The sequence below is a fragment of the Myotis brandtii genome, unplaced genomic scaffold (assembly GCF_000412655.1).
Source record: "Myotis brandtii unplaced genomic scaffold, ASM41265v1 scaffold115, whole genome shotgun sequence".
Lineage (NCBI taxonomy): Eukaryota > Metazoa > Chordata > Mammalia > Chiroptera > Vespertilionidae > Myotis > Myotis brandtii.
The window spans coordinates 11101290-11118788 of NW_005353967.1; the positions used below are offsets into that span (position 1 = coordinate 11101290).

General features: G+C 37.3%; 1 protein-coding gene across 4 annotated transcripts in view; it reads left to right on the top strand.

Moving 5' to 3' along the window:
• Window positions 1–82: 82 nt before the first annotated feature.
• PPWD1 (peptidylprolyl isomerase domain and WD repeat containing 1) overlaps window positions 83–17499 on the top strand; it is a 25202-nt gene continuing 7785 nt past the window's right edge. The window contains exons 1-7 of one of the 4 annotated variants that reach the window (XM_005857937.2): window positions 83–344; window positions 4517–4619; window positions 6674–6774; window positions 7013–7133; window positions 9284–9731; window positions 15572–15762; window positions 16605–16794. In XM_005857937.2, the coding sequence (XP_005857999.1) occupies window positions 149–344; window positions 4517–4619; window positions 6674–6774; window positions 7013–7133; window positions 9284–9731; window positions 15572–15762; window positions 16605–16794 (1350 nt within the window). In that variant the 5' untranslated portion in view covers window positions 83–148. Of the gene's footprint in view, window positions 345–3165; window positions 3275–4516; window positions 4620–6673; window positions 6775–7012; window positions 7134–9283; window positions 9732–15571; window positions 15763–16604; window positions 16795–17499 lie in introns of those variants that run through there. The other 3 variants (XM_005857938.2, XM_014549036.1, XM_014549038.1) reach the window with 3 other exon arrangements.

Genomic DNA, 17499 nt, shown 5'->3' on the forward strand with positions numbered 1-17499 from the left:
TGCGCCCGGGATCCGCGCGCGCTGCTTGCTGATTGGACCCGTCACAGCCAATCCCGAGCCTTTCTCGGCGGCTGACAAGCCGGCTGCGCTGCCCGGGGATTGGTTGTTGAGCTGGGAGCGTCGCGCCTTTTGTGACGATTCGGGCGACATGGCGGCGGAAGCGGGTGGCGATTCCCAGCTAAGAAGGAGAAGGCGCCGGGACCCGGAGGAGCCGGAGCAAACGGAGCGCAAAGAGAGGGAGCTGGCAGTGGCGGCAGCCATGGCCCAAGGGAACGAAGAGGATGATGAAGAGCGCTGGGTTGGGCCTTTACCGGTAGAGGCAACGTTGGCCAAGAAGAGGAAAGGTAGTGGCAGGGATTGGCACGGGCCGGATGGGCTTGCTGCGATGCCCCGAGTGGGGGCGTGAAAGCCAGGCCCGGAGACGCTGGTGTGTTTGTGAGGTTTTGTGCCCTCGGAACCGAGGGTCGTCTTCTCGCTTCTGGCCGCTCTGGGCCTCTGCGTGCCCCCGAAGTAATGATTCGGACGCAGGACAGCGTCTTTTCGATCATGTCAAATACTGTCAATCACTGAGTTGTTATGTAGATGCTAATGCTTATTTATGCCAGGGCTTTCTATGTTCTTGGCACCTCTCGTGTGGTCCCTGTATACAGCGGCCCTGGGAGGCTGGGATCTGTAACTCCGGTTAGGAGCTTGGGAGGGAGTTCTGGGTCTCTTAGAGGCGTTCAGCCCCGGAGCGGTGTCAGGTATGGGGACGCGAGGCGGGGGTATTTAGAATCATCACGTGGACGTAGGCAAAGGTCGGTGCAACCCTGACTCTTCAACTAATGAGTTTTGTGACCCAGGGGTAAAAGTTTCCCGGATCACACATATTTTCATCGAAAACACGAGGTCTGTGGTTTTCAAACCTTACTCCTTACATACCAGGACATGAAGCATTTTGCTGTTAAGGTGGAACAGTGACAAAATGTTATCAAACAAAAAGAAGTGAGTAAAGGAATAGATTGCATTTTCTTTTCCTTCAAGTTCTATGAAATGTTTCCTTAAATGGGCAAGGCCATTAAAATGTGATCTTTTAAAAATTCAAATCTTACTTGATCACTTTCCTTACTTAACTCTTTCATTATTTCTCATTATTGTCAAAATAAAGTCCAAACTCCCTATGATGGCTTACAAGGCCTTTCACCATACGCTCCCTCTCTCCTTATCTGGCCATCGTATTTCCTTAATAACCCCTTGTCGTTTCTCCTGTGCACGTGGGCCATACTCTTTCTCCACCAGATGACTGTTGGGTATCTTGGTGTCTGTCTCTACCTGGGATATTCACCCTCAACCCTTTGACTTGGCTAACTTTTTGTTGTTGTTCAACCCTTTGCACTCAGGTCAGATATCACCTCCTCTGGGAAGCCTGTGGCTTCACCAGTCTGGGCTGGGTTTCTAAAGCACATTGCTAATAACTCTGAGATAATGTTTACCACAGGTAGTCTTCAAATTTTATGTATCCGAATTTTGAAAAAGCTTTTTTTTTTTTTTAATCCTCACCCTAGGATATTTCCCATTGATTTTTAGAGAGAGTGGCAGAGAGAGGGAAAGGGAAAGGCAGAGAGAAATACCGATGTGAGAGAAACACATCGGTTGGTTGCCTCCTGCATGTGCTCTGGCCAAGGGCACAAATCACCAAGGTATGTGATTTGTGCCCTTGACCAGAATCCTTTCCGATGCTCTATCCGCTGAACCAACCGACTAGGGCAAAAAAGCAATTTTTTTTAACCTTGTACATTGACACCCTTAGTGTTATTACCTTCTTCTTTTTTTTATTGCCACGGCTTCCAGATAAATGTTTCTGTAATAACTTTTCCTCATTGCACATGTTACATTTTGAAATTGTATATTTATTCATGTTATTGTCTGATTAATGTTTCTCTCCACTGCTAAGACTAAACATATAAGAGCAAGTCTTGCTGCATAGCTATGCATATAGCAGGTACTCAATAAGTATTTACTGAATGAATAAATATTACAGTATTTATGCTATTACTTATTTTATTGAATTAGAATATTCTTGCATATCCTTTTTTATAGAAAATAAGTGTGGGAGGATCAAAAAATATCAAAGTGCTGATATTAATATTAGGAGACAATGATCTTAAAAACTTAAAACAATTGAGACAGATACAGAAATTATTAGGTGTGAAAATCTTCACCCTTAATTAGATGCTTATTGTATTTAAGTCACTCCATAGTGTATTCAGTTTGAAAAAAAATTGAAATTTCAAAGATGTATGAAATGTTTTAAAAAATCATTGAAGCCCTGGCTGGTGTGCGCAGTGGTTAGAGCATGCGCCCCAAGAGCAAAAGGGAGGCAACCAAGCTGTTTCTCTGTCTCTTCCTCCCACCCTCCCACCCCACTGCCTTCTACTCTCTAAAAATCAATGGAGAAAATATCCTTGGGTAAGGATTAACAGCAACAACAAAAATATCATTGAAGATTTTGTCTAAAAGGACAGGAGTTGAATAATATATTTAACTTTCTAGAAATGGAACTATTTCCTTTAACGCATTGTTTGGATATTGGACTTTTGAATACATTTTCAGAAAGACATTATAAATGACTAGAGGCCTGGTGCATGAAATTTGTGCAAGAGTAGGCCTTCCTTCCCCCGTCTGCTGGCACCGGCTTCCCTCTGGCACCTGGGACCCGGGCTTCCCTCGCAGCCCCGGCTTCGTCCGGAAGTTCGTCTGGTCTAATTAGCATATTTTGCTTTTTTTATTATAGATTGTATGGCACTACCTTTAATTAAACTAATGGATTCTCAAGGACAGAACTATGTGTTACTCTTCTTTATTCCATGTGCCTTGGAATTTATTTTCAATAAATATCTGTTCAATAAGTGAACTAACTGGCAGCAAAAGGCATGTGTATCAGATAGGATCAAATTTAACTCCATATTACAGAAAATAACAAAATAACATTGAAAAGATAAAGATATACTTCTCTCATATGTAAAAGAAGTCCCAAAGTAGGTAGTCTAGGATTGGTATGGAGGCTCCAAAGGAACCTAGGCTTTTTCCAGTGTTCTGCCCCAGCATTACTAGGGAATGGCCCTCACCTTTGTCCTGAGTGGGTATTAGAATTACGGTGCTCATGTCCCAGTTCCAAGCTGTAGGACTGAGGAAGGGAAGAAGGGTACACCTTTTGAAGAAGAATTCTTGACTGTGACACAACATTTCCACTTTTATCTCATTGGTACAAGGTTACACCTAACTGCAGGAGAAGGTGAGAAAGGTTATCTTATAGCTGGATGTCAGTATGCTCATATAAAAACGGGGATTTTGGCTCTAACCGGTTTGGCTCAGTGGATAGGGCGTCGGCCTGCGGACTGAAGGGTCCCAGGTTCGGTTCCGGTCAAGGGCATGTACCTTGGTTGCGGGCACATACCCAGTGGGGAGTGTACAGGAGGCAGCTGATCGATGTTTCTAACTCTCTATTCCTCTCTGTAAAAAATCAATAAAATATATTTTTTTTAAAATGGGGATTTTGTTACTAAAAATGATGGGAAAAGTAATCCATTGGACACAGCTTTGAGTCTGATATACAGTAGTTATAAAAAAAACTGAAATAGCTCATTTTACTTGGCAACTTTGTGGACATTTTGGGGTAAATAAAATAGTCATTGGATTATTTTGTTAGGTACACATATAATATCTTTTACCTGTAAAATTGTTTATGGCTCATATAATGAAATGAATATTTTCTCACATCATCACTCTTAAAAATGTTTTGCCCCTGGAAAGTGCTTTGGAAGCAGTCAACTGGATACTCTCTAGGGCAGTGGTTCTCAACCTTCCTAATGCCGTGACCCTTTAATACAGTTCCTCATGTTGTGGCGACCCCCAATTTCATTGTTACAAATTGAACATAATTAAAGCATAGTGATGAATCAAAAAACAATATGTAATTATATATGTGTTTTCCGATGGTCTTAGGCGACCCCTGTGAAAGGGTCGTTCGACCCCCAGGTTGAGAACCGCTGCTCTGGGGTTTTCTCAACTCTAAAAAAAACCAGTATATTGCTTCAAAGAGGATTAGTGCCTTAAAGATAAACTGAGACATCTTATAGATGGCTACTGGCCTCTTATTATTTAAATTAGCACTAATAATTGGATCTATGTGGTTAGAAAAATGGTTGTGGTATTTTCATGAAGCTTTTTAAGGTTTTTGGTTTTGTTTTTGAATGAAACCTTCATATTAAGCCAGTCATTCAGTGCCTAAGTTTTGGGGACAGTTAAGTATGTATGTATTACCTAAGAACTTGTGACTGGCTAAATATTAGTGCTGTTCAATATTATGCAATAATAAAAGTTACAACTGACATGAGACACTGGATTTTTGTTTTTATTACATGTGGAATAGACAGAAATTCAAGAAAATCTAGATGAAAAGACAACATGGAATTTAGAAAATACAAAATAGTATTGAGTTCCAGTTGTTAAAAATAATTTTTTCTTTTTTTCTCAGTTCTAGAGTTTGAAAGAGTCTATCTTGATAATCTCCCCAGTGCATCTATGTACGAGCGCAGTTACATGCATAGAGATGTTATCACCCATGTAGTGTGCACCAAGTAAGTGTATCATATCTTCTTACATTTTCTGAAAAGATTTTTTTTAAATGCTTCAATTTTGACATGAACTAATAGAAGTAACTTTAGGATATTATGGATTTCTGTTTAATTTTATAGGTTCAGTGGAAGTTTAAGTTAAAGGCTGACATGTTCTTTCCTATATCACACAAGGAATGCATCCTCTAAGACATAACTCCTCAGTTTGTGTGCATGTCTTTTGGAAATAAATGCCAAAAGAAGATGAGGTTTCCAGAAGAAGAGTATATTAGTTAAACAGATGGAGTAATTGGTAGCTGGCCCCGTCAGTACTAATGGGGAAAATGATGAGAACTAAGACAACCTGGAAATGTCACAGGACCTTCAAAATAAATGAGTGGGATTTGAAGAATAATCATCATAATAGTAATATTCTACTGTATGTTAAGTGCGTATTATACCCAATACTGTTCTAAAGCTTTTTCATAAATTATTTTGTTCATCTTAAGAACAGTCTAATGAGGTAGTAATATAACCTACATTTTATAGGTGAGGAAATGGCAGATGAGGCTGGAGCAAAAAATGCAAGGATTAAGTCTTAGAGAGTTTTCTATTCCTTGTATGGATTTTGAGCCTGTAATCAGGAGAGTAACATCAGGTTTGTTTTTTTTAAGACCACTCTGGCTGTGGTGAGATTAATGGACTTAAATAGGGCCAGAATGGATATAGTAAGAGCAGTTAAGAGACTAGTATAGAAATCTAGATGAGATATGATGGTGACGTGGATGATATTGGCTGTGATTATGGAAAGAAGTAGATGAATTACTTTGCTCTTTGGATCAGTCTATTCTTAATCTCTTGGAAGCCATTTAAGATATACATGTAATTAAAATATCATTTTTAATTGTGGTAATATAAAATATTCTTATTTTTCCTTTATAGAATAATTCTGACAGACATTAGCACTTTTCCCAATCCAAAGTCATCACTGTATAAAGCAGTATATTGGACTAGAATTGCTATCACTCTCTCCTCAAGTTTTTCTGTTGTTATTGTTAATCCTTACCCGAGGATATTTTTCCCATTAAGTTTTTAGAGTGGAAGAAAGAAAGGGGTGAGGAGAGAGAAACATTGATGTGAGAGACACATTGATTGGTTGCCTCCCACATGTGCCCCAACCAGGCCAGGGATCGCACCTGAAACGCAGGTACATGCCCTTGATTGGGAATCAAACCCGTGACACCTCGGTGCTCGGGCTGACGTTCTATTCACTGAGCGACACTGTCAAGGCTCCTCAAGTTTTTTTGTTTTGTTTTGTTTTTAGCCCAAAACAGCAGGGTATAATAGAAAGATTATAGAATTTGAAGTTAGGCAGATCTGACATTGAATGCCGCTCTTCAGTTGTGGACCTAGGAAAAATACATTTAACATTTCAAAACTATTTTCTAATTCATAAAATGATGATAAAAAATACCTACACTAATAGAGTTCCTGTAAAGATTAAATATGGTAATGTGTGTAAAGTACCTGGCACATACTAGGTTTCAATAAATGGTTTCTATTTTTATACACCTGCAGACAAGATTATTCTGTACAAAATATTTTTTTCCCCTAACTATATTTTTGGTAATTTAAACAACCAAAATACCTTGCATAGAATACAAACAAACTTATGTTGAATTTTGCTGTATATGAAAGTAATATGTGGAGATTTAATTTATGAATTCTGAAAAATAGAACCTTTTCCCTATGAAAAGATAGCCTGTAGGGTAATTTTAACATTAAAATACTCTTAAGGTCTAGTGATTCCCAGTGAGATTTCTTTATTTTTTTAATGTCAAGTCCCAACTCAATTCTGAGCCTAGGTCTTAAGATGAAAATTAGTTACGATATCCAGAAAAGAACTTCAAAATTTACAATGTTCTATCTATCCTAATATAGTGGCCAGCATAAAGGAAGATTTTTTTGAAAACCTATTCTGAAAGAGTCAGAGATTCTCAGTGAATGATTGGCTTGGGGATATTGAGCGATTCATAGATTTGTTTTAGATGTTAACTTTTATAATTTCATATGTGCAGGACAGACTTTATTATTACTGCCAGTCATGATGGACATGTTAAGTTCTGGAAAAAGGTAGAAGAAGGAATTGAATTTGTTAAACATTTTCGCAGTCACCTGGGTAAGAATTTCACCTTTTCTTTTTTGGCTCTCTTAAACTGTACTAACGTTTTGTGTGTGTGTGTGTGTGTGTGTGTGTGTGTGTGTGTGTGTGTGTGTGTTTTAAGTTCCAAATATACTTATTATTAAATATAATAATGTTAGCTCTGTAAAGTTTCTTTTAAACTGATTTTTTTTCTTTGAATTGTGTGCATTTATATCATTGGTATTTGATGTTTTAATTTTATTTATTTAAACAGGAGTTATTGAAAGTATTGCAGTTAGCTCTGAGGGAGCATTGTTTTGTTCTGTGGGTGATGATAAAGCAATGAAGGTGTTTGATGTAGTGAACTTTGACATGATCAATATGCTGAAGCTTGGGTGAGTCTTTTCTAAATTACATATTTTTTCACTTAGTGAACTCATTTTTAAAAAAATATATTTTTATTGATTTCAGAAAGGAAGGGAGAGGGAGAGAGAGATAGAAATATCAATAACGAGAGAGAATCATTGATTGGCTGCCTCCTGCGCAACCCCTATAGAGCCCCCAACCTGGGCATGTGCCTGACCAGGAATTGAACCAGGTCCTCTGGGTTCATAGGTCGACGCTCAACCACTGAGCCACACCAGCAAGGCATGAAATAATTTTTCAACTAAACTTCACCCATAGGTATTTCTAAACAGAATATGTTACCATTCCATTAAAAAATGTACCTTTGGATTTCTCTTGGGAAATGGTGAGTCCTTGTTATGATGCTATTTGGAGGTTTCTGATGTGGTTTTTGTCATAATCACTGCAGAAATTTCCAAACAGCATCATAGCAAGAATTCATTATATCTCTTTAACACTGCTTAATAACAAGGGTCCATCATGTCTAATTTACTGGCACTTAGAGTTAAACTTGTGGTATTGTTCTTAGAAAGCTAATGCACATTTTTAGAATAGAAGTTAATTGTTGATGATTTTAAACTTTGAAGTATATTGATACCCAAACTTTGTAGTTAAACTGTACAGTAATGAGACTAATACTTTGCTTCAAGCATGTCTTTTTAAAGATAACACACACCTGCATTTATATACACCTAAATGAATGTCACCTTGAAAGTTTTAGCATTGTTGTCAGAAACAGTTTTGAGACATGTTTTTGTCTGCTCAGACTGCCACAACAAAAGACCAAAGATTGGTTGGCATAAACAGAAATTTATTTTCTCACAATTCTAGAGGCTGGAAAGTCCAAGGTCAAGGTTGCAGCAGGGTTTGGTTTCTGGTGTGAATTCTCTTCTGTGTTTCACATTGTATTTTCATTGGGAACAGGGGATGAAAGGAGGAATGATATCTCTCTCTTCTTTTTAGAAGGCCACAGGCCTATGGGGGTAGGGCCCCACCCATAAGGCCTCATTTAAACTTAATTACCTCCTAAAGACCCTGTGGCCACATACAATTACATTGGGGGTTAGAGCTTCATCATATGAATTAGGATGGAGAAAAACAGTAGTTCAATACAGAGCAGGACTCCTTTTGGAATTTCCTATTAAACCAGTGTACAAGCCACTAAAGGAAATCAGTCTCATTTATGGTCAGAACTTATTTTTTTTACTACAAATAGAAACACCTATTGATCATCTGTCTTACTCCCCAGCTTTGTTTCCCCATGTTAGCTATTTTTAAAAATCAAATCTATTCATAAATGTTGAACATTTGCCACCTTTGCAAATACTGACAGAGTATTTTTTTAGGCTTTGATAGAAATTCTAAGAGTCCCAAAAATGTTTTGAGCATCAGCACCATCATTAGAATAACTAACTTCTCAGACTGATTACTTTGAAGGAGACAACACTCATTTAAGTGTAAAAGTTTGGTGTGTTGATTAACTCTGTCTCATTTTTTTATACTCTGCTCATCAGGGAGCATGTTCAAAGCTTATAGTTATAATATCAAGTTACCAATTAGGAGAGTGTGATAAAAGCATGATTTTCTTTTGAACATAGTCATAACTAAAATATTTTGAGTTTTAATATTTCAAGGATGGATTTATAACATACTGTTCATGCTAATGTACTTAAGAGTAAGTTATATATAGACTGAGATCAGAGATTCAAAAAGCATTGCCTCAAACTATCTTAAGCCCTAGGTCTAGTTAGGTTTCCTTTTCTACTCAAGAGAAGTGAATGGTCTGCTATAGCAATTCTCTTCTTGTAGATCAGGGGTCCTTTAAACTATATTCCGGCCCTCCAACAGTCTGAGGGACAGTGAACTGGCCCCCTGTTTAAAAAGTTTGAGGACCCCTGTTGTAGATTGTAGATCTTCAGAAGTTATTATCAATGCACTGATGAGGTCAATATGAGAAAAATCAGTAACTGTCCTTAGTTGTTCCTCCCCATTCTGTAATTCTCTGCCTTTTTTGAGCAGGGAATCCAAAACTAGCCAAATCACTGGTCACTGACCAGGACATTTTTTGGTGGTAGGAGTAGGAAGGGATGCTTATTTCTTGTATTGACCTTCTTTTTCTCTCAATTCTTTATTATTTCAGCTATTTTCCTGGACAATGTGAATGGATCTATTGCCCAGGGGATGCCATATCATCAGTTGCTGCTTCTGAGAAAAGTACAGGAAAAATTTTTATTTATGATGGTCGAGGAGATAACCAGCCACTTCATGTTTTTGACAAACTCCATACGTCACCTCTTACTCAAATACGGCTAAACCCAGTTTACAAAGCAGTAGTGTCTTCCGACAAATCTGGAATGATTGAATACTGGACTGGGCCTCCCCATGAATATAAATTCCCCAAAAATGTGAACTGGGAATATAAAACTGACACAGATTTATATGAATTTGCCAAGTGCAAGGCTTATCCAACCAGCATATGTTTTTCACCTGATGGGAAGAAAATAGCTACAATTGGTTCTGATAGAAAAGTTAGGATTTTCAGGTTTTTAACTGGAAAACTCATGAGAGTCTTTGATGAATCACTAAGTGTAAGTGCAATTTAAATTTAATATATAAACTCTCTTCCCTAGGTTTATTTCTTCTGAGCCAATGATCCTTTTAGTATGTATCTGTTTTTTTCTGTTTTGTTTTGTTTGCAAGCTCATTCTTTTAAGATCTTCAGAACTCATTCTAAGCCACCCTCTCTTCCCACTCTATTCACTCTTATCTGTCTGTGACTATTCCCAAATTTATTTCTCCAGGTTTCTATTATGAACAGACCTGGTACTGTCTTTTCTATTTTTTCCTTTTTTTTCTTCTATCTTCATGAATGGCATCAATATCCATTAATTGCACAAGCCAGAAACCTGAGTCATCCTTAACTCTGCTTCCTTACCCCTCTATTTAATTTGTATCATGAGTCTTGACAATTTTACTTTCTAAATATACTTTAAATCCATCCTCTTACTTTCAGCACACCTGTCACTACCATAATTCATGATCTTTTGCCTGACTTATAACATGATCTGCTAGTATCTAATCTGTTATCCATGCTACATGTAGAGTAATTTTTTAAAAGCACATGTTTGCCATTTTTTTTTTAATTAAATCTTTATTGTTCAGGTTACATTTGTTCCTCTTTTTTTCCCCCCCATAACTCCCCTCCTCCCAGTTCCCACCCCAAATTATAATCACCAGTTCATTCTGTACATCAGATTATTTATTCACTTGATTCTTAGATTCACTTGTTGATAGATGCATGTTTGTTGTTCACAATTTGTATCTTTACCTTTTTCTTCTTCCTCTTCTTAAAGGATACCTTTCAGCATTTCGTATAATACTGGTTTAGTGGTGATGAACTCCTTTAGCTTTTCCTTATCTGTGAAGCTCTTTATCTGACCTTCAATTCTGAATGATAGCTTTGCTGGATAAAGTAATCTTGGTTGTAGGTTCTTGGTATTCATCACTTTGAATATTTCTTGCCATTCCCTTCTGGCCTGCCAAGTTTCTGTTGAGAAATCAGCTGACAGTCGTATGGGTATTCCCTTGTAGGTAATTGAGTCTCTTTCTCTTGCTGCTTTTAAGATTCTCTCTTTGTCTTTTGCTCTTGGCATTTTAATTATGATGTGTCTTGGTGTGGTCCTCTTTGGATTCCTTTTGTTTGGGGTTCTCTGCGCTTCTTGGACCTGTAAGTCCATTTCTTTCACCAGGTGGGGGAAGTTTTCTGCCATTATTTCTTCAAATAGGTTTTCAATATCTTGCTGTCTCTCATCTTCTGGCACCCCAATTATTCTGATGTTTGTACGCTTGAAGCTGTCCCAGAGGCTCCTTACACTATCTTCGTATTTTCGGATTCTTTTTTCATTTTGCTTTTCCGGTTGGGTGTTTTTTGCTTCTTCGCATTTCAAATCTTTGGCTTGATTCTTGGGCTCCTCTGGTCTGCTATTGGGTGTCTGTATAATATTCTTTATTTCAGTCCGTGTATGCTTAATTTCTAGTTTCTTTATCATAGCATCGAGGGTCTCATTAGTTTTCGTGAGTCTCTCCTCAAGTTTATTGGCAGCTTCTAGCACATTTTTGCAAGCCCTCAAAATTGCGTTTTTTAGCTCTATATCGTCCATTTCTGTCATGTTTTTTTGTCTCCGCATTTTTTATGCTTTCTTGGTGCACCCCCTAGTGGTCTTTGTGCGCAGTCTTGTTCTAGTTGAGCCTTGATTGTTGTAGTTAATACTAGAGGGATTTGACCACCAGGCCGACTGGCTGTGTGAATCAGTAAAAGCACATGTTTGATCATGGCTTCCTCTGAACCTTTCAGTTACTTCCTGTTGTTCTTAGGATCAAGACCAAAATAATGGCCTGCCATGTTGTGGTGTCTGCCTACTATTACAGCCTAGTGCAGGGGTGGGCAACCTTTTTGTGAGTGCGTGCCAAAACCAGCAAAATCTCTGACTCAAAATTCTTCTGCGTGCCAACCCTAATTTTTTGAGAACATGTTATGCCTACTTGATATCTCTTAAGGTGTACGTATGTGAAGAACCTTGAAGAAATAATAAAATCCATTCGAGCGACAAAAACACAGTATATGATGATGAAAGATACATTTATTTTTTAATGTATACGTGTACACTGATAGTCCGACAGAAAACTTTATGACTCCATTTGATATTATCAGTGGGACTTTTGCTGCTGCATCACTGATGACAGAGATTTTACATCAGGTTTATATTTCGTGACCTTCAGAGATATGCACGAGCTACTATTATCCGTCAGGCTACTCCTATTACAAGACTTAACAAAATTCATCACTGAGAACAAAGATTCGCAATTGTAAATGGAAGATTATAAGAGAGGGTTTCGTGTGCCAGCAAAAGTTACTGGCATGCCATGTTTGGCACGCGTGCCAGGGGTTGCCCACCCCTGGCCTAGTGTAACTTACCTTTCTCCCTGCCTTTTACTCTAGCCAGTTAGGCCTTGCTTCAGTTTCTTGAACATTCTGTTCCTTCTACCTGGAGTTACCCCTCCCTCCATCTCTCCCATTACCTGTTGAACTTGTTCTTCAAATCTCAGTGAAAGGGTCTCTTCCTGTGGTAGTTTTTCACTATTCATCCAGTCTAGGACAACTTTTTTTATGTGACTGTATATTACTATTGTCTTTTAGAAAGCATTTTGTATGGTCTGATTATTTGATTCATGTATATCAACCTCCAATAGACTAAACTTTATACAATCTATGGTCCTGTATCTGTTTTGGCTCATGATTGTATCTCCAGCATTAAGAATAGTACCTGACACATAATTACTGCTAACAAGAATTTGTTAGAGTGTATCATTATAGAATAAGAGTATATCCATGCAGAGTTAACTAGTTTTTCTGGAAATTGGATCTCATCAGCTGTTTTCATCAAGTAGTTCTTTAACTGCTAGTGGTAAGTCTGTGTTGAACCTTTGTAGCAGTAATGTATACTGTATGACAGTGTTGATTCCAGTCTCAGTAGTAACCAATTTACATTATATTCCCTGCATTAAGCTCTTCAAAAATTCTATCACTCTTATTAGTGGCACTGTTGTTTGGTGGCAAGTGTTAAATATAATTTGCAAAACTCTACCAACTTGCAGCTCTTCTAAGCTTCCTTAGGAAAAGAAATATTCAAATCCTAGTTTCTGGATATAATCTCTTTAACATACATACTCTGAGCTGTTCAGTCCCCTCTATTTCTTCATTATTGTCTTCAACATTTGTTGAAGTGATAGAACTAAAGTATCAAGAGCTCAGTATTAAAACCTATGTCAGGAGTTGATTCAGAATGAGAGAATTTGAAAAAAAAAGAAAAAGGCAAATGCCATTTAAATTAGTTCCAATGCTAGTAACTAGTAAGTCACTGGGTTTTCACAGTTCCATGTCACAGGGGGAAGTTTCTAACCAGTTAGAGTCCTAGTTTAAAAGACAAGAAATTTGGACAGTGTGAAGTATCTTTTGGCATTTATTAGCCAGAATCACTGCATATGGCCACACAGTTGTGTATCACAGAGGCCTTGCTAGTAAGGCTAGAATTCTGTAGCAGGATTCTACTTATCAGGTTAGATTAACATAAAATAAATATATGGCTCAGTGGTTGAGTGTCGCCCTATGAACTAGGAGGTCAAGGTTCAATTCCTGGTCAGAGCACATGCCCAAATTGCTGGCTTGATTCCCAGGAGGGGGCATGCAGGAGGCAGCCAATCAATTATTCTCTGTCGTCATTGATGTTTCTATCTCTCTGTCTCCTTTCCTCTCTGAAATCACTGGCAGATGGTCATCTACAAACTTTGTCTTGAAACTGAATCCTCTCTCTAACATCTAAGCTGTTTCTGACATATGAATATAGGAATCAATAACATATATTAGTCTCACAGATTGGAGAAAAGGAACTCTAATGACTAGGCTTTTTAGCTGGTCTATAAGACCATTCCCTAACACACATACCTCCTTTTGATTTTTGGAGCATATTGTTCATTCCATATATAAAAAACTGAAGATTTCTAGTTAACACAGACATGAAAAAAGTAGTAGATGGAACATAAGTCTGGTTTATTTTCAACTGCAATGGAGAACTACTTCTGAATTATGCTCTTTGATGCCCTAAATGTCTGGAAAACTAAATGTAAAGATCATATATTCTGGGAGGCCTATAGTGTCATAATAGTAATTGGATGTGACCCCTGTTTTTGTGTATTAATTATCTAAAAAAAAAAGTAGCCCTAACTAGTTTGGCTCAGTGGATAGAGCATCTGCCTGCGGACTAAAGGGTCCTAGATTCAATCCCCATCGGGGGCACGTGCCTGGGTTGTGGGCTTGATCCCCAGTAGGGGGCGTGTAGGAGGTGGCCAGTCTATATTTCTCTCTCATCATTGATGTTTCTATCTCACCCTTTCCCTTCCTCTCTGAAATCAATAAAATAATTTTTTAAAAAAGTAAAACAAATTTCCAAACTAAAGTATACCCATAAAAATAAGCATCTATCCTACATCATATTTACTAATGATAATCTAACTATAAGTATTACTCCATGTCAAAACAACTTGAAGTATTTTCTGAAATATCCTGAAATTGTTACACATTAGTGAACTAATAAGATTTTATTCATTCAATAAGAATTGAGTGCTGCCCTAGCTGGGTGGCTCAGTTGGTTAGAGCATGATCCCCTGTACCCTGCATATGATCCCAGTTAGGTTGCACATCCTGGTTGGGGAGTGTCTCATCAATGTTTCTCTCTCTTTCTCCTCCTCCTCCTCCTTCTTCTCTGCCCCCTCCTCCTCCTCCCTTTCCACCCTCTCTCCCCCCTAGTTCCCTTCTCTCACTCTCATTCTCCTTCCTTCTCCCTCCCTCTTCTTCTCCATCTGTCTCTAAAATCAATAAACATATCCTAGGGTGAGGGTTAAGACAAAAAAATTGAGTGCTTATTGTGTCTCCTTCTCCTCCCGTTCCCCTCCTCCTCCTCCTCTCCCTCCTCTCCCTCCTCCTCCTCCTCCTCTCCCTCCATTCTCACCTCTTTCCTACGAGATAAATTCTGGTGAATTAATTTGTGTGTGTGTGTTTTTTAGTCTTTATGTCAGTGGTTCTCAACCTTCTGGCCCTTTAAATACAGTTCCTCATGTTGTGACCCAACCATAAAATTATTTTCGTTGCTACTTCATAACTGTAATGTTGCTATTGTTATGAATCATAATGTAAATATCTGATATGCATGATGGTCTTAGACGACCTCTGTGAAAGGGTCGTTTGACCCCCAAAGGGGTTGCAACCCACAAGTTGAGAACCTCTGGCTTAGTATGTTAGGCCCTGTGATCCTTATATAAGGACTTCATAGTCTACAGCTACATCATCTAATATAGTAGCCACTAGCCATATGTGGCTCTTGAGTACTTGGTATGTGGCTAGTTCAAATTGAGAAACTGAAAGTACGAAATACAATTTCAAAGATTTAATATAAGAAAAAAATGTAATTTTATTGAATTGCTTAATGTTTAAATGTTAATATTTTGGATATGTTGGGTTAAATAAAACATTAATTTTAACTCTCATTTTTGTTTAATGTAGCTACTTGAAAATTTTAAATTACTTATATGGTTTGCATTATATGTCTAATAGAAACTGCTAGTCTGTAGCTTATAAATGGCAGCAGAAATTTCCTATAAAGTAGTAATTACATTGACTGTTTTTTTTTATTTAATTAGAAGAACCAGTTAGTGTAAATTATTTTTTATGATTGAAATAGTGTTTAGAATCCTCCATACGAGATAACACAAATACACAAACTGTCAGTTGCTCTTAATGTATACTCTGCTTCTATTTGAATTCACATTCCCTTTATTATGTAGCTTTTTTGTTAATAAATGGGTTGTTTCCTAGATGTTTACTGAACTACAGCAAATGAGGCAACAGCTACCAGACATGGAATTTGGCCGACGAATGGCTGTAGAACGTGAGTTGGAGAAGGTGGATGCAGTGAGATTAATTAATATAGTTTTTGATGAAACTGGACACTTTGTGCTATATGGAACAATGCTGGGCATTAAAGTTATAAATGTAGAAACAAACCGGTAAGCTTTAATATGCTGTATTTTTTTAAAATGCATTTATTGGGGACCATTTCCTCCTTCAGGGAAACAATGGGAGTTTTGTTTGTTCCAAGACAAGTGGAATGGTCCCAAATGTCTAAACTTAACCAAATGTTTTGACTGGATTTTTCTGTGGTCTTTCTGTTGTTTATACTCTTATGTAAAAAGTTTCCACTCATGTTTGTGAAAGAAATGGAAAGAAGATATGCATAGTTTCAAGTTGTTGTTGTTGTTTTTTTAACAAGTTATAGTCTGTCTTTTGATTATTGATTTAAATTAGCCTGGTTCATGTTAAATGTTGCCAAATATTTTAACCACAGAATTCGGCATTACATCCTGCTAGACATAAAATCAGAACTTAAAATGCATGAAACCACAATAAGCCTTTTGTGCAAACAGTCCATTTGGTTTTAGTTCAGAAAGCTACAATCAGATACTATCACTGAAGGTAAATAAAAAGAACTTAAAAGTATATTTTAAGGAGAAAAAAATCTTATGCTGTACATTCTCACATATAAACAAATTTATATTTAGTTCTTAGCAATACAAAAATCTTTGAAGGTTTGCACATAGACCAAAATAATGGGGATAGGTTAAAACTATATGACTGAACAATTGCAATTTTTTTTTTACCTGAAAATTATAGCTCCATACCAATTTTAAATAGCTTTTTTTGGTGGTGAGGTGGGTAAAGAAACACTTTTAAAAAATCTTCCACTATTTTGTACAAAGATCAAGGATAGCTGATTCCCAGCTTTTATCTGTTAAATTGTTATGATTGGAATTAACTCTGAAAATTTTATTGTATAAAACGTGTTTTCCAGGTGTGTGCGGATCTTAGGCAAGCAAGAAAATATTAGGGTGATGCAATTGGCTTTGTTCCAGGGAATAGCCAAAAAACATCGTGCTGCAACTACTATAGAAATGAAAGCTTCTGAAAACCCCGTTCTTCAGAATATTCAAGCTGACCCAACAATAGTCTGTACGTCTTTCAAAAAGAATAGATTTTATATGGTATGTGGAAGTACTAAGAGATGGACCTTAATGTTTCTTCCAGTTTGGTTGGAGTTTTCTTTTCTTGGCTTGTGCTTTCAACTGAAGAGAATGTTGGCAATAATAGGCTTTCTAAACAACCAGAATACTATCTTATAACATTAATATTGTAGAATTTTTAAGTAGGACTTGATTGTAAGTATTTCTGTACAGTTTTCTATTCTGTTTTGAAAATTTTTCAACCTGGCTTTTATAACTATTTGTGTTGTCTAAGATAATAGGAAGTAAGTGGTTATGGTAATAATCGAAGCCAAAATAGTCTTTACTATGGGGTTTTAAAAATTATTCGGTGTTTTTATTATTTTACAATTTTTGCTCTTGAACATAATTTATTTCCCCTGAACTTGCACATTTTCTTCTCTAAACACATTTTTAACCATTTGACTCCTTTGTAATGTTGCTACTTTAGAACTGTGTATTCCTGAGAAATCTATTTTCCTAGTGAGTTAAAAGTACTTTACATGTTAATTAAAATTGGGCTCAAAATCAAACTACGAAGCTATCTAGAAGTAGCACTGTTGGAACTGTTCAACCAAACAGAAAAATCTAAAGTATAGAGACTTCCTGTCCTTGATTTCTGTCCTTCACACTGCAGTCAGAGACTTTCTGAGACCCAAATGTGATTACAGCAGGTCCTCAAATATTGTCATTTCCTTTTAATATTGA